At 52.0% G+C, this 22,188-nt stretch overlaps 2 protein-coding genes across 2 annotated transcripts; one reads left to right on the forward strand and one right to left on the reverse strand.

Annotated features, from left to right (window-relative positions):
• Positions 1 to 886: 886 nt before the first annotated feature.
• On the reverse strand, positions 887 to 9,471 carry Aipl1 (aryl hydrocarbon receptor interacting protein like 1). Its single transcript, XM_048366400.1, is given in 7 exon segments — positions 887 to 940; positions 942 to 1,084; positions 1,992 to 2,133; positions 2,369 to 2,545; positions 3,789 to 3,977; positions 8,101 to 8,280; positions 9,376 to 9,471. Coding segments are annotated over 7 exon segments (981 nt in total).
• Positions 9,472 to 16,573: 7,102 nt separating this feature from the next.
• Positions 16,574 to 20,376, forward strand: Pimreg (PICALM interacting mitotic regulator). Its single transcript, XM_048366536.1, has 5 exons — positions 16,574 to 16,872; positions 17,918 to 18,198; positions 18,626 to 18,721; positions 19,232 to 19,281; positions 19,853 to 20,376. The coding sequence occupies exons 1-4, from the start codon at positions 16,591 to 16,593 to the stop codon at positions 19,263 to 19,265; spliced, it is 693 nt and encodes a 230-aa protein (XP_048222493.1). The 5' UTR covers positions 16,574 to 16,590; the 3' UTR covers positions 19,266 to 19,281; positions 19,853 to 20,376.
• Positions 20,377 to 22,188: the final 1,812 nt, after the last annotated feature.

A 22,188-nucleotide genomic window follows, 5' to 3' on the forward strand; every position in this document is an offset into this window, starting at 1 on the left:
CCAGCCCCGTCTCCAGTTAACCACCAGAAAACCAGAAGTGGAGCTATGGCTCAGGTGATAGAGTGCCTTGGGCAGAAAAGCTCAGGGAGAGTGCCCAGGCCTTCATTTCAATCCCCAAGACCAACAAAAAAATAAAATTTTTAAAAAAACCTCACTTTTCCTTGACTTGGGGAGAAAAAAATGGCCCAGAAGAGGCTGTGGGACAACTACAGTATTTGGAAGAATAAAAGAACAGGTGGGCTTAATGCCCTAGGTCTGTGCTAAGGAATGGAGAGGAGGCGGGAAAGCTTCCTTGATATTTCTAAACTCTTTTCTGTGCTCTTTTGACTGTTGTTTCTTTGTTCTGTTACCTGGGGCTTGCTAAGCACGGGCTCTACCCCTGAGCTTTATCCCCAGTACTCAAAAAGTATTTTTTGTTTGGTTTTGGGTTTTTTGCCAGTCCTGGGGCTTGAACTCAGGGCCTGAGCACTGTCCCTGAGCTTCTTCTTTGCTCAAGGCTAGCACTCTGCCACTTGAGCCACAGCGCCACTTCTGGCCTTTTTGTATATATGTGGTGCTGAGGAATCGAACCCAGGGCTTGCATGTGCACGAAGCGAGCACTTTGCCACTAGGCCATATTCCCAGCCCTCAAAAAGTATTCTAAATGTTAAAAAGCAACAGGAAAATCTTGCTCACTGGCAAGAAGTGCCCAGGCGATCTGCTCAGGGCCTGGTGCCTGGCAGACTATAGGATGCAGGGGTGTTGGGGTCAGTGCAGTGGTCGGAGAGCTGGGGGCCTGGATGGAGATGTAAGGAAGGGACCGAGGGCAGCTCCGCGGCGCCCTGGGCACCGGGACCGGGACCGGCAGGCGATGCGGGGACAGAGGCCCGCTCCGAGGCGCCCTGACTCAGCATGCTCCGGCAGCGCAGCCGCTCCTCCTCCTGCTTCTCAGCCATGCGGTACTCCAGCAGCCCCAGCTCCCTGTGCACCGCCCTGCGCATGGATGGCTCCAGCTCTAGAACCTTCTCCAGGTCCGCCTTGGCCTCGGCCGCGTTCCACACCTCGGCGTGGGCCCGGGCGCGCACGTAGTAGGCCTTCACCATGCCTGTGGGGAGCCGAGCGCTGACTCCAGCCCGGCCCCGAGGGGCCCCTCGAGCCGCACTGCCCACCCACAAAGCCAGAAGTCTCGGGGCCCTTTCTGCTGCCCTGGCCTCAGTTTCCTGATTGTGAAAAACAGAGGTGACTTCTCTCCCCCTCTGCCAGGGCCCTCCAAAGCCTGGTAGTGCATTTTATAATCATATATATATATTATATTTTACATTGTAGTCTTCTCCTGGTAGGATTCCCCAAGTAGTATACCCTAGGGTTTGGCCCGGCCTGTGTGTAGACTGGGGCTTTAAGGGTTAATGAGATAACAAAGAAGGATTTCTCTCAGGGGCTTCAGTGTTAGATGTTGTCACTTTAGCTTTATCCAGATGCCTTCTTCACAAATAATGGCCACATTCCTGCATGGCTGGCTAGTAACTTTCCTCTAGATTGCCTGTTCCTCTCTCCTCTAAAAAGCTTAATTTCCAGCTGGTGACTCACACCTGTAATCCTAACTACTCAGGAGCCTGAGCTCAGGATGGTATAGGTTCAAAGCCAGCCCAGGCAGAAAAGTCCATGTGAGTCTCCAAGTCCAAAATAACCAGCAAAAAGCCAGGCTGTAAGCACAGCTCAAGTAAGAGGGTGCTAGATGAGCAAGTGCAAGGCCCTAAGCTCTGATCCTCTTACCACCCCCAAAAATAATGTTTAAAATGTAAAGTCCTGGTTTCTCCACGAAATCACAAGTTGGTTGAGCACTAAAGCAAACTATGCCTCCCACAATCAGCTCCTCCCATCTGTCATGCGCCTGGTCTGCGTGTTGGGGACAGAGCTGGCTGACCAGAAGCAAGCTCTGCTGCCTCATAGGGGGGAAGGGAATCCGTGGGACTCTGTGCAGGTGCTGGCATGGCACCCCGCCCGACCCCCACCTGGGTGGTGGCAGAGGATGTCACTGGTGTGCTCCAGCACCTCGTAGTACTCGCCCTTTTTCAGCAAGCACTGGCAGTAGTTGAGGACCAGAGTATTGATCATCTTCTCCAGCTTCAGCCATTGTACCTCCCAGGGCTTCTCCTGTCCTCACAGAACACCAGCCATGAGCTAAGACACGATTTCCTTCCTCCCCTCCCCCACCGTCCCACCCCACGTGCCTTCCCTCCCTCTCCACCCCCCCCCCCCACTTCACCCCAGGTCCCAGCCTGTACCTCCCAGGGCTTCTCCTTGCCCTCACAGAACACCAGCCATGAGTTAGGACACTATCCCCGCCACCCCCCCACCCCAGCCCCAGGTCCCAGCCTGCACCTCCCACCTTGGTCTGCAGGTTCCTCAGGCAGATGATGGCCTCCTGGTACTTAGTGGAGGCCTCCTCGTAGCGGCCCAGCTTGAAGAGGCGGTTCCCTTCTCCATGCAGGATGGGCACTGCCTGCATCCTCTCCTCATTGTTCAGGTTCCACGTCTCCCTCTGGTACTCGCTCGGGGCCTCCACCTGTCACAGGGACCAGGCATGGCCAGCCTGAGTCTCCCAGAGGGCAGCCCTGCAGGCCGCCATGAACACCATGCTTGCTGGTCAAATGCACATGCAACAGGGCTCGCCCTGAATCCCTGCCTGCTTGTACAGTAGGAAAAGAGTTCCCTTCCCTGAGACATTTCACTTCCAATACTCAGAAAGGTGTCCTGAGTGCTTGTTTCATCACTACAGGACACTTTGCTGCCAACTTCTGGAGAAAATGTCACTATAAAAATACAGAAGTCCAAGTCAGGCACTGGTGGCTCATCCCTGTGATCCTAGCTACTCAGGAGGTGGAGATCTGAGGAGGGCAGTTCCAAGACAGCCTGGGCAAGAAAGTTTGTGAGACTTTTTCTACAATTCACCACCAAGAAGTCCAAAGTGGAATGGTATCTCAAGTGGCAAGGCACTAACCTGAGACAGTGCCGAGGCCCTGAGTTCAAGCTCCAGGATCAGCAAAATAATAATAATAATAATAATGTTCACCATTCAAAGCCAACCCAGGTGGAAAAGTCCAATCAACCACCAAAAAGACAGAAAAAGAAGTGTGGCTCAAAGGTAGAGTGCCAGCCTTGAGTGAAAGAGCCAAATGAAAGCATGAGGCCCTGAAGTAAAGCTCCAGTACCAGCTACACACACACACACACACACACACACACACACACACACACACACACACACAATCACTAAGCAGACGTGCACTGTGGTGAGCAGTTTGGAAGGGATGTCCTGTCCAGACAAAACCGTGAAGGCCCCTGGTTGACACAGTTGTCTGTTTTTATTTTATTTTTTTATATAGCCCTTAGGTTGGGCCTCAGTCCTGGCCATAAGCTAAGCTGTGCCCTGACCTTGACCATATCCTTAATCTGAAGCCCACACACTTAAACTATCAGATGAGAGCAGTTCGTGTCGCCTTTCCCCACTACCCCAGAAGTAAGTCCATTGCACACCACAGGGACCAAGGCTAGGCCACTTCTAAACACTGAGAAACAAAAATGGAAGTAGAAGGAAAATAGTTCCAAAATGAAAGTGAGTCACATTGCTCGAAAACTGGTCCTACATGAACATTTTCTCTTAGACAAACCAAGGCCTTCCACCTCCCCCCAGTTCCAATTCCTCTGTCCCCTGGCCAGGAGGCATGGCGACTGGAGCCCAGTTCCTGCCGAGGCCCTCTCTGACCCTGGGACCCCACCCCCACCCCAGTCCCAGCCCCAGTCCTGCACCTGCAGCAGCTCTATCATGAAGATCAAGGGTTGTGGCTCCTTCTGCAGCTCGTCCAGGTCCTCATAGCCCAGCGTGTGGTAGGCGAACATGTTGGCCAGCCCGCACGTATGCACGTGCCAGCCTGTGGGGTCCTTGCCCTCTGCCACCTGCCGCAGGCTCCGAGACAGGATAGGGTAGAGCCCTGTATGCTGGAGGGAGATGAAGGGGCCGGGAAAGGGGACTGGCCATCTGCCTGGAGCCAGCTGAACCACAACAGCCCCTACTGTGTGCCCCCAGCAGCGCAGAGCATTTTGGTTTGGCTTTGTACCAGTACTGGGGCTTGAGCTCAGACCTTGCACTTTTTCCCCCCTGCCCAAAGCCACTTGAGCCACAGCTCCACTGCTGGCTTTGTGTTGCTTAACTGGAGATGAGTCTCTTAGACTTGTCTGCCCCTGCTGGCTTTGAACCTTGATTTTCTGATCTCAGCCTCCTGAGTTGCTTGGATTACAGGTGGAGCAACCAGCACCCAGAAAGGGAGGGTTCTTTTAATATACCCATGTCACAGATGAAGAAACAGGAACACAGAGAAGTTAAGCAGCTGGCTCAAGGTCCCACTACTAGCAAATCACAGAGCCAAGCCTCATACCCCACTCCCCACGCCAGGCTCTTAGGCTCAAGCTGCCTCTTGCTGGCCCTGTGACTAGCTGATACACATCTCTCTCCTAGAAAACTCCTGTCCAGGAGTGCCTGGACAGCCAGAGCAGAGCAGCATGATGTAGAGGAGAAGCAGAGCCCAGGGTGTCCAGGAGCAAGTAGCAACCTGGAAGTGCTGCTACTCACAGTGAACTCTGTACCCCTGTTGATGTGTTCTGCCTGCCTGCAGTTGTGGGGATTAAGTGGGGGTAATGGGGGGGGGGGAAGACATAGATCTAAGCATCACAACCTTGAAGATTGGGTAGAAAAGGGCTGGGAAAGCAGTCCAGGGGCTCCACAGGCCTGCTCAAGCTGAGCCTCGGTTTCCCCAGCTGGGGCCACTGAGAGCTCACCTCCCTGGAGTGTCTCCAGGTGGCCCAGATACTGGAAGAGTAGCAGTCAGAAGCCAGGGCAGGTCACCTCGCAGCCACGGGGCCATGGATTAGCCTGGATGCCCATTGCTTCCTGGGCAGGTGGCAGGTGGCAGATGGCAGGCCGGCTTGATGGGATTAGGGCTGGGATGGGGGAGGGTACACCTGATCAGCAGCAGGCTGAGGAGAGGGCAGACCACAGCCAGAGCCTCACACACCTGGCTGTGCAAGGCCATGAACTGTGGAATGCCATCCGAGCTGGAAGGAATCCCAGGAAGGAAAATAGACCTGGGCAGGAGAGAGGAAGCACTCATCTTGGCTCTGTGCCTGCCTGGTAGGTGTCTTATGCCATAGGCAGCAGCAGGCATGCCCAGGGCTCTCTATAACTTTGGGACAGCTGAGCCCCACACCATGCCCACTCTGCCCGTCCTGCCTGCATGCCTGTCAGGACTGGATGCTCGCCAATGGGGCCCTCCAGACCAACCCCAGCTCTCACACTGGCTCCACTTCAGCCTTCGCCATGTGGGCTACATTTCTGATTTTTGTTTAAATTAGCCACCATTTTTGTTTGTTTGTTTGTTGCCAGTCCTGGGGCTTGAACTCGGGGCCTGGGCACTGTCCCTGAGCTTCTTTTGCTCAAGGCTAGCACTCTATCACCCAAGCCACAGCACCACCAGTTTTTGTGGTACTGAGGAATCGAACCCAGGGCTTCATGCGTACTAGGCAAGCAGTCTACCACTAAGCCACATTCCCAGCCACCATTTTCTAATACAGGGAGTTTGCAGGCTAAGGAGCATGTCGCCCTGCCACCCCCGCCTCCCCGCCCCTTTCACGTGGAAACTGTCCTGGGACACTGAGAGACAGCTTCCACCCCACCCTCTTTTCAGATGGGGGGGACCAAGACTGGGTATGTGGAGACCAGGATCCTCCCTGCAGGGAAAGGAAGGACCCATTTCAGGGCAGAAACTTCCAGAACCACTAACCACTAACCCTACCCCTCTGGTTTAGATCTAAAGTATGAACATAAATGAACACATACAGTGTCATATACATGTATAAACAAATATGTTGACTGAAGTATGGAGTCTGCAGGGGGAATTCCAACAGTGAAACTCCTTTGAAACACTAATTTACAATTTAATCAAGTGCAGACCAGAAAAGTGCCCCTGTGTTAGGGGAGGAGGGAGGGAAGGGAGTAAACCAAGCGAGGGGAATGGGCAAGTTCAGCCTTAGCAGTCTGTGTGCACATAGGAAAGTGGAGCTGGGTAAGTCATAAAGTGATTATGTTGAACTAAAACCCTTTGTGTAACTACTTAAAGATAATTATTTTTAAAGCAAACTAGAGGAGCTAGAGGCATGGCTCAGTGGAAGAGTTCCTGCCTAGCAAACATGAGGTCCTGAGTTCAAATTCGAGAAGAAGGAGAAGAGGAGGAGGAAAAGCAGGAGGGGGGCAAGAGGAAAAGGAGGAGGAGGAAGAGGAAGAAGAAGAGAAAGAAGAACAAGAGCTAGAAGAAGCAGCTAGAAATATGCCCTGAATAAGAAACTCCCACCTCCATTACCTCATATCGTGTGATTGCCCTGAACAACTTACTTTAAGCTTTTGTTTATTTAAACATGAGGAAATGGAGCCGCAAAAGGCAAGAAAGACCTCCCAGCTCACTCGGCTAATAAAAGAACACAGGTCAAACTCAGGGCTACCATCCTCCCAAATTTCTCCTTTAGAAGGTCATTCAGGTTTACCATCATTAGTAGGTGAAAATCAGAGGGAGCTTTGTAATGGACGGGCGAGGTTGTGGACACACAAACCCCCAATCAATGTTCATGTCACATGGCATAGAGAACCTCCCAGTAAGAAATGGTGATCACAATGTTCTACAGGAGGGAGAAACAAAGAAGAGAGAGGGAGGGAGAGAGGGAGGGAGGATGGATCCTGTATCTTGAGACCCTCAGATCAAACTCCTAATTAATCAAAACTATGGAAAATAAAGGCATATATTAAACACTTCCAATTGCTTCTACCCAGTTCCTTCAACAAATCCATGAGAGAGAGAGAGAGAGAGAGAGAGAGAGAGAGAGAGAGAGAAGGGAGGGAGGGAGGGAGGGAAGGAAAGAAAGAGAGAAAGAGAGTGAGGGAGGGAGGGAGGGAGGGAGGGAGGGAGGGAGGGGAAAGATAGGCCAGGTATGGTAGTACATGCTTGAAATTCTAAGGCTGAGACAGTTGAGATAGGGAAAGCAAAAATTCCAGCGACTGGCAATGGGCTACATAGATAGACCCAAAAAATGTTTTAAAGGAAACTTCATAGACAAAAAGACATTTGAATCCTGATTTTTTTTATCTCATTCACTTACGAAGAATAGGTGATTGGAGGCTAAGCCCTAGAGGATCTCAGCTCAAAGCCAGCCTAGACAAAAGTCTAACCAAAAAAACACAAAAACTATGGACTGGAGGCTATGGCTCAAGTGGTAGAGTGCCAGCTTTGAGTTAGCACAGGCCTGTAGTTCAAGTCACAATACTGGTGCATGCATGCACGCACCTACATATGCATGCACGTGCACACACACACACACACACACACACACACACACACACACACACACCCCTCTTGAGGAAATCACCAGATAAATGCTAACAGCAATTGCTGAGATAGACAGTAGGAAGAAATGACTTGAGTTCAACATGGTTGCTGTGCTTTTAAAATACCCTCCTATTTCAGAGCTGCAGGCCACAGTGCGGCTCACAGGCGATGGCCTGGCATCTGACTTTGCTTTCAGCAACAATATGGGACCGGGAGAGTAGGACTAGCCAGGGCTGATGGTGGCCAGCTTCCTTGGGTGGAAAGGATCGCAGGTTCTTTATACTCTGTCCACTTGGTGCACGTCTGAAAGTTTCCATGAAAATGCTTGTGCAGGGGTCTGTGAGTTTAGTCATTTCTGTCTTGGCTGCAGAACAAAGACTTGAGCTGAAAAGAATCATGTATAAGAATTTTATAAGTATAAAATAAGTGGCCGTGTTGACAGGGATGTAACGGAGAAGGCAGCCAGTGGGCCGGCTCTCCAGCACCGTGCTGTGGACAGCTCCCTCCTGCTAGGTATGGCCGTGTGCTCCCCCAAACCCAACACCAGCATCTGTACTAGCTGTGGCTTTTAGCCACTGCACACACAATTTGCTTTGCGGGGTTTTGTTCTGACCTCCAACTTTCACAAAACCCAGTTGTTCTGCCAAGCAAGGTGTCCGGATCCAGGGACAGGACCAACATGGGCTACTCACGATGGTGTCACACCAGAACTCGGCCACCTCCCCGACCCGCATGGATGTCAGCAGGGTCTCCCACACCTCCAGCTTGAACATGTTCCCCAGGATGATGTGCAAGGGCTGGCCCGCCTGCTTGCTGTCATCGATCACCGTGCGCTCCTCATCACATTTCGTCGTGCGGAAATGAAAGGTCACCTGGTCACCAAGACAGAGGACGCAGGTCTAGATGACACGCCTCCCACATCCCCAGAGATGCCATCCTTACTGACACAGGCTTGGCTTGTCAGGTATCGTGCATCCATGCCGGCTCAGCCGAGATACCTCAGACCTGCAGAAAACTCCTTCCTAGCAGGTGCCAGTGGCTCACGCCACTCAGGGAAAGTACCCAGGCCTCAAGATCAAGCCCCACAACTGACACATATATACATACATATATGTATGTATACACACACACACACACACACACACACACACACACACACATATATATATATATATATATACTCCCTACCTACACCCCCAAGGACAAATCTAGTATGCTCACATTGGGGCTTGAACTTGAGACCTGGTTGTTATCCTTTAGCTTTTTTGCTTAAGGCTGGCACTCTACCACTTGAGCCACCCCTCCACCTCTAGCTTTCTGTTGGTTAATTAGACTCTTGTAGACTCTCCTGCCTTAGCTGTCTTTGAGACTTGATCCTCAAACCTCAGCCTCCCAAGTGGCTAGGGTGACAGGCATGAGCCACCAGAGCCCATGCAGAAATCCTTCTTGAAATAGATTCCGCGTGGGTGCGAGCACGTCCACAGCCCCGGAAGAGCCATCAAACATCAGACGCTGGGCTGAGGATATGGCCTAGTGGCAAGAGCGCTTGCCTCGTATACATGAGGCCCTGGGTTCAATTCCCCAGCACCACATATACAGAAAATGGCCAGAAGTGGCGCTGTGGCTCAAGCGGCAGAGTGCTAGCCTTGAGCAAAAAGAAGCCAGGGACAGTGCTCAGACCCTGAGTCCAAGCCCCAGGACTGGCCAAAAAAAAACAAAAAAAAAAATCAGACGCTAAGACCCAGGGGCCACCATGCCTCTCACTCACCATTTGGAGTTCCCAAACTCCCCCAGAGCCTTCTTCTAGACCTACATTCAAAGTTTAACCTACAAAATGCCCGCTAAGTGGGTGCCAGCTCAGCATGCCCCAGATACCGGGTGGACAGTGCCAGGAAGGGCCACCTTCCTGCTGCCACCTCTGGAGGACCAAGGGCCCAGTGGGGTGCAGGCTGCCGAAGGGCACTCACCCGGGACCCAGTGAGGAAGTTGGGGAGCTCCCCTGAACCTCCGTGCAGGATCGTCTTCTTGATCCCTTCCACATTGAGGAGCAGCGTGGTCTCCATGCTGCTGCAGCGGAGGGGAAGCCCGGGGGCTTAGCTCAGCTCAGCCGGGACACCTCTGTGCTAAGAAAGGGATTTGCCCTGTGGAGCAGGATAGAGACAAGGAAGGTGGCGGCGGGGCGGGGGGGGGGGGGTGGGGGGGGAGTGGAGAGCTCATCAGGGCCCAGGGCCTCCACAGGCAGCCTCCCCTCCTGTCTGACTACAATCCTTACTTTGAGGCTCCTGCCTGACCCCAACGTTTAACAGCCTCCAGTGTTTGTTTCCTGCCATTTAAGAAGGAAGTTAGCTGAGCTTTCTCTCTCTTCCCTCTCTCTCTCCCTCTCTCTCTCATTCTGGGGGGGGAGGGATTCTGTGTGTGTGTATGTGTATGGGTGTGTGTTTGTACACTGAGGCTTGAACTTGGGCCATTGACTCTTGCTTGGCTTTTAACTCAAGGCTGGTGCTCTACCACACCTCCTCTTCTGGCTTTTTGCTAGTTAATTGGAGGTAAGAGTCTAACAGACTTTCCTGCCTGGGTTGGCGTTGAACCCTGATGTTCAGGTTTCAGCCTCCTCACCAGCTAGGATTACAGACAAAGGCTCTGAGAGTAAGCAGAAAGTCCAAGGGAACACTGAAGAATAATCAGGGACAGGTGTGAGGTCTCTCTCACCCTGCTGGGCCTCGAGGTAGTCACCTTGGTCCTAGATCTGAAGTAAAGGCCCTGGAGCTTTTCACTCCAGCAACTAACACAAAGAAGCTGCTCAAGTTTGGGAAAAGTTGAGGAATCCTCAGCATCTGGCTCTTATCTTTACTAAAGACTTGGCTGATGACAGGGGGCTGGGGATCAGGTATCCGGAGATACAGGAAGAAAGTATTTAGAGCAACCCTGACCCTCTGCTCACTGTGAACATTTATGGTTTGGCGCCACCTTGTGGTCATCTCAATTTCGTTTTTTTGTTTGTTTTTTGTTTTTCAAATTTTTATTATCAAACTGATGTACAGAGAGGTTACAGTTTCATACGTTAGGCATTGGATACATTTCTTGTACTGTTTGTTACCTTGTCCCTCATACCCCCCTCCCTCCTCCCACTTTCCCTTTCCCCCCCTGAGGTGTTCAGTTCACTTACACCAAACAGTTTTTTGCAAGTATTGCTTTTGTAGTTGTTTGTCTTTTTTTACCCTGTGTCTCTCAATTTTGGTATTCCCTTTCAATTTCCTACTTCTAATACCAGTATACACGGTTTCCAATATACTCAGATAAGATTACAGAGATAGTGTAGGTACAACCACAGGAAGGTGATACAAGAACATCATCAATAAAAGAAGCTACAGATACATATGGGACGTTGAAAGTAGTTACAACTGTGATATAACAATCGTTTCCATAACATGGAGTTCATTTCACTTAGCATCATCTTATGTGATCATAAGGGTATAGCTATTGGGCCCTTGTGATGCTCTGCTATGACTTGCCTAAACCTGTACCAATTATTCCCAATAAGGGAGACCATAGAGTCCATGTTTCTTTGGGTCTGGCTCACTTCACTTAGTATAATTTTTTCCAAGTCCTTCCATTTCCTTACAAATGGGGCAATGTCATTCTTTCTGATAGAGGCATAAAATCCCATTGTGTATATGTACCACATTTTCCTGATCCATTCGTCTACGGAGGGGCATCTGGGTTGGTTCCAGATTCTAGCTATGACAAATTGTGCTGCGATGGACATTGTTGTGCTGGTGGCATTACTGTGATTTTGTTTGTGGTTTTTTGGATAGATACCCAAAAGTGGGGCTGCTGGGTCATAGGGGAGTTCTATATTTAGCCTTCTGAGGAATCTCCATACTGCTTGCCAGAGTGGCTGAACCAGTTTACATTCCCACCAACAATGAAGAAGGGTTCCCTTTTGGCCACATCCCCTCCAACAATTGTTATTGTTAGTTTTCTTGATATATGACATTCTTACTGGGGTGAGATGGAATCTCAATGTTGTTTTGATTTGCATTTCTTTTATGGCCAGTGATGTAGAGCACTTTTTCATATGTCTCTTGGCCATTCTCATTTCCTCATCAGAGAAGTCTCTTTGTAAGTTTTTAGCCCACTTGATGAGGGGGCTATTGGTTCTTTGCGGTTTTGTTTTGGAAGAAGGTAATTTTTTAAGTTCTGCATATATTTTAGAGATGAGGCCGTTGTCCGTTGAATGGCCGGTAAAGATCTTCTCCCAATCTGTGGGCTTTCTGTTTATCTTGAGAGCTATGTCCTTTGCCATGCAGAAGCTCTGCAGTTTGATGCAGTCCCATTTGTCCAACCTTTCTTTGATTTGTAGCCTTTCTGGGTCATTGTTAAGGAAGTTCTGATCTGCGCCAAGGAGCCCAAGTGTTTCTCCTACTCCTTCCTTTAGTGTTTTCAGGGTGTCGGTTTTGATTTCGAGGTCTTTAATCCATTTGGAATTGATTTTGGTGCAGGGTGATATATAAGGATCTAGTTTTAGTTTGTTGCATGTGTTGAGCCAGTTTTGCCAGCACCATTTGTTAAAGAGGCTATCTTTCTTCCAAACTATTGTTTTAGCTCCTTTATCAAAGATTAAGTAGGCGTGGTTCTGTGGGTTCATTTCCGGGTCTTCAGTTCTGTTCCATTGGTCTTCAGGTCCTCATCTCCAAAGCCCTGGAGCCAACGGAGGACTCTGAGCCCACAAAGCCATCACCTTCTGGATGCTGACCTTTGCAGGGAAAGGGACTCGACTTGGGACCTGCTACCAGGTACTAGGGGGCAGAGCAACCAGCTGCAAACCACCCAGAGCTGTGTTCAGAGGGACTCTCATTCCCTAGGCCTGTGTTTAGAATAGCTCCCATCTTCTCTAACTCCGTTTTCTCAACTGCACTGGAGGAAACCACCAGCACTCCTGAAAGACTGGACTCCCATTAGGAGTCATTGGCTTAGGGGAATGCTGATGCATCAGAGCACAGAGCCCAGCCTGGCTCCTCCAGGAAGTCCTGCTGGGGTACACAATCCCTCCCTATCTGGGAGCCAGAAAAGGGTGAAGCTGAAGCTGAAAACACTCTTCCCTCTTCATGTTCCTCTTCTGCGAGCCAAACAGCAACCTGGAGGGCTATGGGTGCAAAGGAGATTTTTTTTTTAAAGGTAACTCAGGAAAACATTAAAGAAAAATCAGAGTTGCTGCCATAAACCCCTAGTGAAGACAGGGAGCACATGGCAGGAGCCAGGGGCTGCTTCTGAGACGCTGGAACCAGGGGTTCTCCCTGAGGTCATGGCAGTTCACCTCTAACCTGGGGGATGGGAGCCCTGGGCTTCTTGTTCTTCTGTTGGGAACATTTGTCTGTCGGCACTGAATGAAGGACGTAGCTGTTTCTCATCTCTCAATGGAAGGCTGTGAGGGGACTCAGGTCACTGCTGAGAAGGAGGGTCTGCAGCCTGGGCTGTGCCTGGGCTGTAGGCCACAGCCTCCAGACTGGTCTTCTACAGCTGCTGGGCCCCAAAACCAATCTCCTTAAGGTATTTCTTCAGACACAGCTCCCAAAAGTCATCAGTCTTGGCACTGTCTTCAGATACATTCCAAGCCCCTCCCTGCCCTGCACCTTTGTCTAGTCCTGGAACATGGGACATTCCCACCTCCTTAGTTTAAATGCCCCAGCAAAGTTCCCTGTGTCTCTCCCACCTGCCCACCAGCCCAACCTCCTACAGCCACCAGCACTTGATGTTCATGGCCTTTTGCACAAAGGTTTTGCACAACTGGTTTTGTTTGTTCCTTTGTTGTTTTTTGTTTTGTTTTGTTTTTTTGCCGGTATTGAGGCATGAACCCAGGGCACTGTCCCTTAGCTTGTTTGGTCAAATCTGGTGCTCCATCATTTGTGCTACAACTCCACTTCAGGCTTATTATTGGTTAATTGAAGATAAGAGTCTCTTGAACTTTTCTGCCCTGTCTGGGCAATGACCCTCAGATCTCAGTCTCCTAAATAGCTAGGATTCCAGGCATGAGCCACCAGCGCCCAGCTACAACATAACTATGTGTTGTTATGTGTTTAATGTCTACTTCTTCCAGCCGATTGCATTCCAGAAGTTCATGGAAATTAGTAGACCCTCAGCTGGGGGTCGCAGCCCTGGGGTGGGCAGGCCGGTAGCTCCTCCATCTCCCCCACCCTCAGCAGAGGCCAGGGGAGAGAGGTGAGCACCACTAGTGGGCCACTGGTGGATTTTCTTTTCTCCTTGAAAGGAACAGGAAGCCCCTGCACCAGCCTCCCTAGAAGCCTGTCCTGCTCATGTCTGCACAACGCTTCCCTCGCCCTCCCAGCAAGGCCAAGGCTGGAAAGAAAGGCATCTCGCTCAGAAGAAAAGGCTTCTTTGGCCTTCTCCCGTTGCCATGGAGACTGCTCTTCATTAACCTGGTCTGCCAGTTACCAATCTGAGTGGTAAGAGGGTGGGAAGCCAAAAACACAGAGTATTCTGTGCTATGCACCTGTGCGTGAATTCCACCCTTCACAAGAGTGCGTGACCTGGGGGGCGGTGGGGGAATGCAGGTTTGGGAACCAGAGAGCCAAGATTTAAGTTCTGTCTCTAAAATCCCTTGCAGTCTTGTACAGGATACTTCACATCTCCAGTGGTGTTATCCGCCATGGGAATAAAAATAGAATCTATCTCTCAGAGCTGCCCTGAGTATCACAGAAAAAGAAGAAACACACTTGGCAGAGAATCTGGTCTGTGTTAAGGGTTCAAAAAATCCAAGTTATTATTATTGTCATTATGGATGCCTGAAGCATGTCAGGCACAGGGACAGGCTCTGGAAGGAAAACTGGCAAAGCACCTCACTTGGAGAGATTTCATTTCTGTGAATCTCACTTTGAGTCTTCCCCACACTTTGAATTTGGTTTTCATGGAAACTGGCCTCTTTTCCTCCTTCTGTTTGACTGCATTCGGTTCCCTTATTACAGTCACAAATTCAACCGGTATAAACAGGTTTGGGATCAAGCGTGTGTGCCTCCTGGTGCACAGTCCCCCAGGAGGAAACCAAGCGAACAAACTAACTGAAGCATTGCATTCAGACCCTAGCTCTGATTCACCACCTAAAATAAAGCAGGAAGCCATAACCCTCTGGTTGTGAAATTAAATAGAAAAGAAAATCTCAGGGCACATCACACAGGGAAGAATTGTTTCATAAAGAATAATTGAAAATGTGTGTGCTGGGTTTCTCACAAAGAGTATTGGTGGCTTTGAATATGCTGTGCTCCGTGCCAAGAGACCACAAACACATGAAAAAAACACGCAAGTATACACAAACACAAGAACAAATAGACAAGTGCACGCACACACACACAAACAGAGGAGTCCAAGTAAGCGGTCCAGGCTAGCGGTGGAGGCATGACAAGCGGAAGAGCGGTGGGAAATGCATTATGGTGGTTAGGCTCAAGGATCCTGGTCCGAGGTTTGCTGACCCTGCCATGGGCTCACTGAATAAAATTTGGAGGCTACCCTAACCTCCTTAGCTCTCAGCTACCTCATGAAGTTGCAGGCTGCTGTTAGGGTTGAATAAATTCATAGACTGCCAGAAGCATACAAAAGATACATGTTAATTATTACTATCACTGTAGGTGAGGAATCACTGAGGCCTAAGGGATGGGTGAGACCACCAAACATGAGGAGGAGGAGAAGCCAGAGCCCTCATTCCCAGAATGCCAGGGAGTGGGGAGGCTGCTGTGAGGTCCCTTAAAGGAATGAAATTAAGTAGGAGGGCTTTACAGAGTCCGGTTTTAGGGGGGTTGTTTTGGATGGGGGGGGTGGATGTTTATTTTAGCTTAAGTGCTGAGAACAGGCACGAATAGGTGGGCAAAACAAAGGGCTGGGGCTCTGGCCTGTGGGGGAGGAGGGGTCCTCTCCTCCCAGATGCATTTCTGTGAGGACAGGGTGGAACCCCGGGACTGGGGGCGCAGAAGGACAGTGTCTTATTTCAGGAAGGGGGCGACAGAAGGGTCACCAAGGGAATCCGAAACAAAGCCAAGCCCGGGTATCCCCTGTCCATGGCTCTTTCTCACGGAACCACTGGGAGAAAGATAGAGCGGGGCCCCTCGGCAGGATGGGAGGAGTCTCTGGGAGACCCTAGTCGGAGCCACGGAAGGGCCTGGAGGGCCAGGCCATAGATGCTGGGCCTCCTCGGAGCCTGGGACCACGCTTTGTCGCCCCCGGACAGATCAGCCTGCGACCGGGCCGGGCGTGGCAGCGCGGGGAGGAGTATCGGGGGAAGGGCGGGGCACGGCAGGCCGCGGACTCCGCTGGACGCCGGGCCGGACCCTCAGCCGCTAGCCCCGCGGGCCGGGAGCCGAGGGATGAATGGGAAGAGCAGGGCCAATCACAGAGCGGGATTTACCGCCCCTAGAGAAAGGAGCCAATCGGATCCCCGGCGCGGCGGCGGCGGCGGGGACGGAGCCAACCAGATGCGAGCTACCGGCCGGGGCGGACCCGCGCCGAGTTTCAAATCGGTCGGGGTCAGCGAGGAGCGGCTGTGCGGAGTGCGGGGTCCCGCGTCGCCGCCGCCCCGGGGTGAGCGCGGGAGGGGACGGAGGAGAGGGGGGGTGGAGAGCGCAGCTCCGGGCCAGGGGCTGTGCGGGTTCCGGGCGGGGAGCCGGGTGGGGGCTCCGGCTGGGGCGGGGTCAGCGTTCACGGGATCCCGAGGGTCGGGGTGGCGTGGCGGGGACGGGGGAGAGCGCGGCTCGGGGCCGGGGGTTGTGCGGGTCCCGGGCGGGGAGCGGGGTGGGGGCTCCGGCTGGGGCGGGGTCACGCTCGCGAGAACCGGAGGGTCGAGGTGGCGTTGCGGGGGCGCGTCAGACCAGGACAGGCGAATGAAAGAGCCGCTGATCCTACCCGAGGCCCCGAGACCCGAGGAGACCCGCGCCCTCCGCCTCTGAGATCCCAGAACTGAGGCTGCGGAGATAAGACGGCTATTTTAGGACCGCTTGAGGCAGCTACCCCGTGCCCCTGGCACCTGCATTGTCGGGGACCCCACCCCCGAGCTCATCACCTCCCGGGCGCTCCTGGTCTCGGTGGGGCCAGAGAATGGGACTGAGGGACGCCTTGGTTACCTGGCTGCCTTTCGGCCTCCCCAGGGTTTGGCAAGCAGAGGAGGCTAGGCCAGGCCGATGGCATCTCGTTATCAGAGCATGAAGACCTCCCGCCGGCCGTCCCTCCTGAAGGAGGAGCAGGACTTGGAGGTGATGCCAGCGGCCCGTGGCCATCCGGAGCCCACAGGTACTCTGGGCTCCCTGTGCAGACAGTTCCAAAGGAGGCTGCCCCTGAGGACAGTTAGCCTCAACCTGGGGGCAGGCCCGGCCTGGAAACGCCTGGAAACTCCAGAGCCCCAGCATCAAGGCCTCCAGGCTGCAGCTCGCTCTGCCAAGAACGCCTGGGGTGCCATGTCTCAGGTAAGAGTACCCATCATCAACTCACCGAAGTTGTCCTTGGTGCTGAGAGTTTGTACCCTCAGAGGGCCCCCATGAATCTGATTGGCTCAGTACTGTTTCCCCAGCACCCCAGTATTATAAAAGACACCCAACAGTTGAATGAATGAATAGAACAGTGTCTTGGGGAGACCTAATGGTAATGATCCAAGTATTGTGATTGGACCACAAGCTAATGGCTAGCTATGGGGGAGGGGGGGTGTCTCCAAACCCAAGCCTATTCAGGGAAGGCTTTCCAGGAAGCCAGAATTTCTCTCCAGGTTTGCTCAGGAGGGAAGTGTATGGAATGTAGGAGGTAGTAAGAAGTGTAGTTTCAGATTTAGAACCGAGAGGAAGTAAGATGTTGGAGGGAATGGAGAGGACCTTAGTCCAGATATAGCCAGAGAGCAAAGTGGAGCCAGGAGAAAGATCAATTGTGCTAAAAAGAGCTGGGCTTGGGTGGCTCATGCCTTTAATCCTACTTACTCAGGAAGCTGAGACCTGTAGATCACAGTTCAAAGCCAGCCCAGGCAGGAAAGTCACCTGTCACATGGTTCATGTGAAAAGTCCAGGATTGGAACTTGGTCCTGTGGGCAACAAGGAGCCATGGAAGGGTTTAGAGCAGCTGAGTGTCATGATCAGAGCAGATGCAGAAGGATGGATCTCTGTGAAGCAATCTAGAGGAGGGATGAGAAGGGGTAAGCCCAGAAAACAGTCTAGTGTGCACAGAGCTAGCCTGGTCTTCTCTGATTCCATCTGCCTAGGAAGAGGGAGTAGATTAGAGAAACAATGATTCTGCGACCCCCATGGTCCACCTACTGCTGACTCTTGAGGCGGCGGTGGGGGGGGAGAGGGGGGCTGGTGCTGAGCTGAGTCCCTGCTCACAGGAGCCATTTGCACCCCTGACCTTGAGGCTGAGATCAGGCAGTGTTTATGGATCTGGCTGAGGAGTGTTGGGCTGGCAGGATGCCTTGGAGCTTGGGGTAGCTGCCATGGTTCTGTCTGCTCTCATGTTTCCTGCCTGTCCCAGAGGATCCAGCAGTCCTGCCAAAGTGGAACCAAGTGGCTGATGGAGACACAGGTGACAGCAAGGAGGAGGAGGAAGAGAGGAGCACAGAAAGGCAGAGCCTCCCCCTCTCCCAGCCTGAGCCAGAGAAACACTAGGCTCTGCAGAGCCACCTGGGGCTCTGGAGAGAGGGAACACCCCAGCCTCTCTGCCCAGGTGCCACGACCCCACCAGAGACGGTGGCTGAGAAGGGAGGCCGCCCTCAGGAGCCCCTACTCCTCAGCAGAGCCCCTCTGTTCTCCCAAGTAAGTGAACTAGCACCTCTGCCAAGGTCCCCTCAGCACCCGCAGCCACAGAGCCTTCCACCATTATGTCTTCCACCCAGCTCTGCCATCAGAGCAACAGGGGGACTGAGAAAAATGCCTGTCCAGAACCTCACTTTTCCTATCTATAAAAGGAAGAGCCGGGCTTAGCTCTGACTTGATCCTTCCTGGGAACACGGAGGCTCTGGTCACAGGTGGGAAAGGGCAGGGCACATTTGTCCGTAAAGTTGTTTACTCATGGGCTCAGCCACATGAGCCTCATCATTTCTCAGAATAATGAGCTGTGGTGAGACTTCCCTGAGCTACCCAAGTGGTCTAGGTATGAAGCCCAGGCCCCAGGCTGGAGCGGGAGAATCTGCTTCAGATCTGCAGCTAAGTCTTACTTAGCATGGCTTCTCCTCACATGCAGCGAGTCAGACAGTGACCTGGAACCCGTGGGTGCAGGAATCCAGCATCTCCAGAAGCTGTCCCGGAAACTGGATAAGGCCATCATGGCTGCAGAGAGGTGAGTTGGCTTCCCCAAGGCTTCCGAGTGAAATGGCTGTGCCGTCCTGACCTCCCCAACATGGGCCTCCATGTCCTCATCGCAAACACAAGGAGGGCTGGCTAACAGTGAAGGCGCAGCCTGGAAGCCCATGCTGTTCCTCCAGGACTTCACAGGTGGCTGGGTCCCTTGTCTCTGCAGGACCTGTCCTTCCTCCAGTACCCTCTGCAGCTCCCCTGTGCCCTGCCCATGCACTTAGAAGTGATAGGTGAGCATATCGAGTGCCTGGTTTGTCTCCCCAGAACCGTATGCTAGGAGCAGACTTGGTCTAGATCTGCCCCAGCTCGGGGCCATTCAGTGTCCCATTTATGCAGTAGCCACAATGAGCTCTTAATAGGGCCCAGCCAGCTCTGATTATATAAGTCCACTGCCACATTCCCAGCATGCCTCCAAGTTCTGGTCTTGTCTTGTCTAGAACAGGAGCCTGCAGTACTCAGGGCCTTCTATCTCTCCTTGTTTCTCTGTCTCTAGCAGTGATATGGCCAGCCCCCTCATCTGTGACTGAGGACAGCACCCTGCAGGTAACTCCCCTCCCCGTCCAAGCATCTTTCTTGGCACCTCCCCCATCATGCTCGAGCATATCTGCAGGTCTTTGTGGGCATGATAAAGAAATATGGAAGCCAGACACTTCCACAGGCTAACACCTGAAATCCTACCTTCTCAGGAGGCTCAGATCTGAGGATCATAGCTCAGAGTCAGCACAGGCAGAAAAGTCTGTGAGGCTCTTATCTCCAGTGAACCACCAAAAGGCCAGAAGTGGATATGTGGCCCAAGTGGTAGAGTGCCATCCTTGAGCAAAACCAAAAAAACAAAGCTAAGGAATAGCTCCCAGGCCCTGATTTCAAATTCCAGTTTTGAAAAAAAGCAATGTGGAGAAAGCCACAGAGAATGGCACTACTGCGTGAACATTACAGGTTCCTACTTGCTGCAAGCCACAGCTGCCAGTGCCAGTGGCCCCTCCCTCACTGTGAACACGAGGCCCCCAGAACTGCCACCCAGCCCCCCATCTAGGAGGGTGGGACGTGATGGGGTCCCAAGTCCTCTGCCTGGAGCGCTGGAGGGGGAGAGGCACAGAGGAGCTCTATCTTTCAGGAATTGAGCCCAGCCTGGCCACCACCCATCCTCACACCCAGGATGCCTGCACCCACCGGAGAGCTGCCCCGAAGAAACACCACCTTCTCACCCGAGCCACTGCTAACAAGAATCGGACTAATCCAGCACTCTGGGCCCGGCCATGACCTGCCACAGCCTGCAGTGACTTGGGGAGGCCTTGGAGAGAGGCAGGGAATTGCTCCCATTCCCCCAGAAGACTGGAGCAGAAAACCCATTCCACACCAAAGCCCATGACTGCCTCTGGGCCTGGAGTCCAGGAGCAAAGGCGGGAGGGAGTCATCAGAAATGCACAACCTGTATCTCCAGAGCAGGGGCTCTGGGGACCCAACTTTCATTCCTGCTCTCTCCTCTCAAGGAAGGGAAAGGAGATACTCCAGACTTTACAAACATGGTGCTTATTCATCAGCATGGGAGGCACTGTGGGTAGGAAGTGTCTGCCCTTCATAAATTATTTAAGGATATCTGTTTCCTAGATCACACTGCGTTTTCATAATAAACACTCATTTTCCACATTGGACTTTTTTTCCTTCCTCTCCTGCCCCTCATTCTGACTCTGCTTTGGGCCCTAAGATTGGAGTCCAGCTTTGCCCTCACCCCTGCTGCTCCCAACCTGAGTCCCTCCCTCATCCCCCTCATCCCCTACCCAGCTCTGAGAAAGAAGTTAGTTAATGGAAGCTTTTTCAACATAGTCCAGAGAAAAGCATGTTTTAAAGGCAAATAAGGTTTTTTATTTAAGTGACAACATTTGAGAGCTAAAAACCAGCTCACATCAAAACCAAAACTTGATTGTAAAAATCCTTTTAACTCTGTAACGCTGTTTTTGTCGTGTTAGAAATCTGATATATACTTTGTTTTACATTTTCTTTTTCTAACGGATTGTGTGCAAGGCAGCCATAAAGAATATAAGAAATCTTTGCCATTACAGAAACCACCCTTGACAGACAACACTGGAAGTTATAGGGACAGTCAGACCGCAGACAGGGTCAGCTGGCCACCCGCACTGAGTAAACAGAAAAGGACAGCAGATCCGAGGGTGGGGGTCCCCATGCACAAGCCACCCTCCTCTGGCCTGACCCTTCTTGGTGTCACCTGCCTCTCTTGGCCCAAAGAGGGCAGAATCAAACCAATTTTCCTCCTAACTGCTCTGATTGGTTTCTCAGCCAGGAGAGCAGAGCCCAGCCCAGCCTCACTGCCTGGACTGAACCCTAATTTGTATGCTTAAGAAAATTTCCCCCAGATTCCTTAGGGAGGGATTTTTTTTTTTTTTTTTTTGGCTGAGCCAAAGACACTAAGTTTCCAAAGCACTTGGCACCCAATCCCCCCAGATCAGGCTGGAAAGTTGGTGGTTTAAGGCGGGGTCAATGCAAGGCTCCTTGCTACTCAGGGGGGCCCCTCTGGGGTGGGGCAGGGCCTGCACCTGAGCAGGTGGGGGAGTGGGGACAAAACTGGCACCACCTCCCAACCCAGGTCCACCTGCCTGGGTGAGAGCCGGCTTCGTGTAATGATGGGTGCCATGTTTTGTCAACAGGACACTTCAGGGACACCAATGGGCCCCGAAGTGATCCAAGTACAGTTTAAAAACCATAAGGTCCAGCCTCCCCAGATATCAAAGGAGTGAATGCTGCGGTTCACACACAATTGGAGCCCAGCAGCCAAACTGGGAGGTTGTTTATCCAAATGCACACACACAAAAAAATCTGTTTTCTTTTAATATTTTGTAGTGCTTAAGGAGTCAAGGTCTTTATGAGGGATGAGGGGACCATACTATTAGATGAGCAGGTCCCCTGGCAGAAACTACCCTGGACCCCAGCAGGGCAGGTGGTAGAGGAGGGCAGTGGCACCTTCCCAGGCACCACATGGGGAAGGACGAACATGCCACGCAGGAAACAGGGAGCTGTGGTCAGGCAGGAAGGTCTGTTTTCCAGCTGCTAGGGAGCAGGCACAGCAGGGCTAGGATTCTCTAGAAAACAGCTGAATTGGGGTTCACAGAACTACTTGGAGAAGAGGCAGCAGTCCCCTCTTCAATAACAGGACTCATTCTCTGTCTCTGACTTAACTAGACAGACAAGAAAACAAACCACTAATATAGAAAGTGCATGTGGAATAGAGTTGTTAGGAAGGCAGCATTGAAGGGAGAGTTGTCTTATCACGAGCACACATGTTCACACACACTAACTACAGCTCCAAAGGTGTTGTGTTCACAATGTTTCCCTATACACCAGCAGCATCTATCACTGAGGGGTCCTCGAACCCCAATCCAAGGCTTCAGCCAAGGAAGTGGGAGGCCCCTCCTGCTGGGTCCTGTGGCTCAGCTC

This window comes from Perognathus longimembris, chromosome 17 (assembly GCF_023159225.1).
Source record: "Perognathus longimembris pacificus isolate PPM17 chromosome 17, ASM2315922v1, whole genome shotgun sequence".
NCBI classification, from domain to species: Eukaryota; Metazoa; Chordata; class Mammalia; order Rodentia; family Heteromyidae; genus Perognathus; species Perognathus longimembris.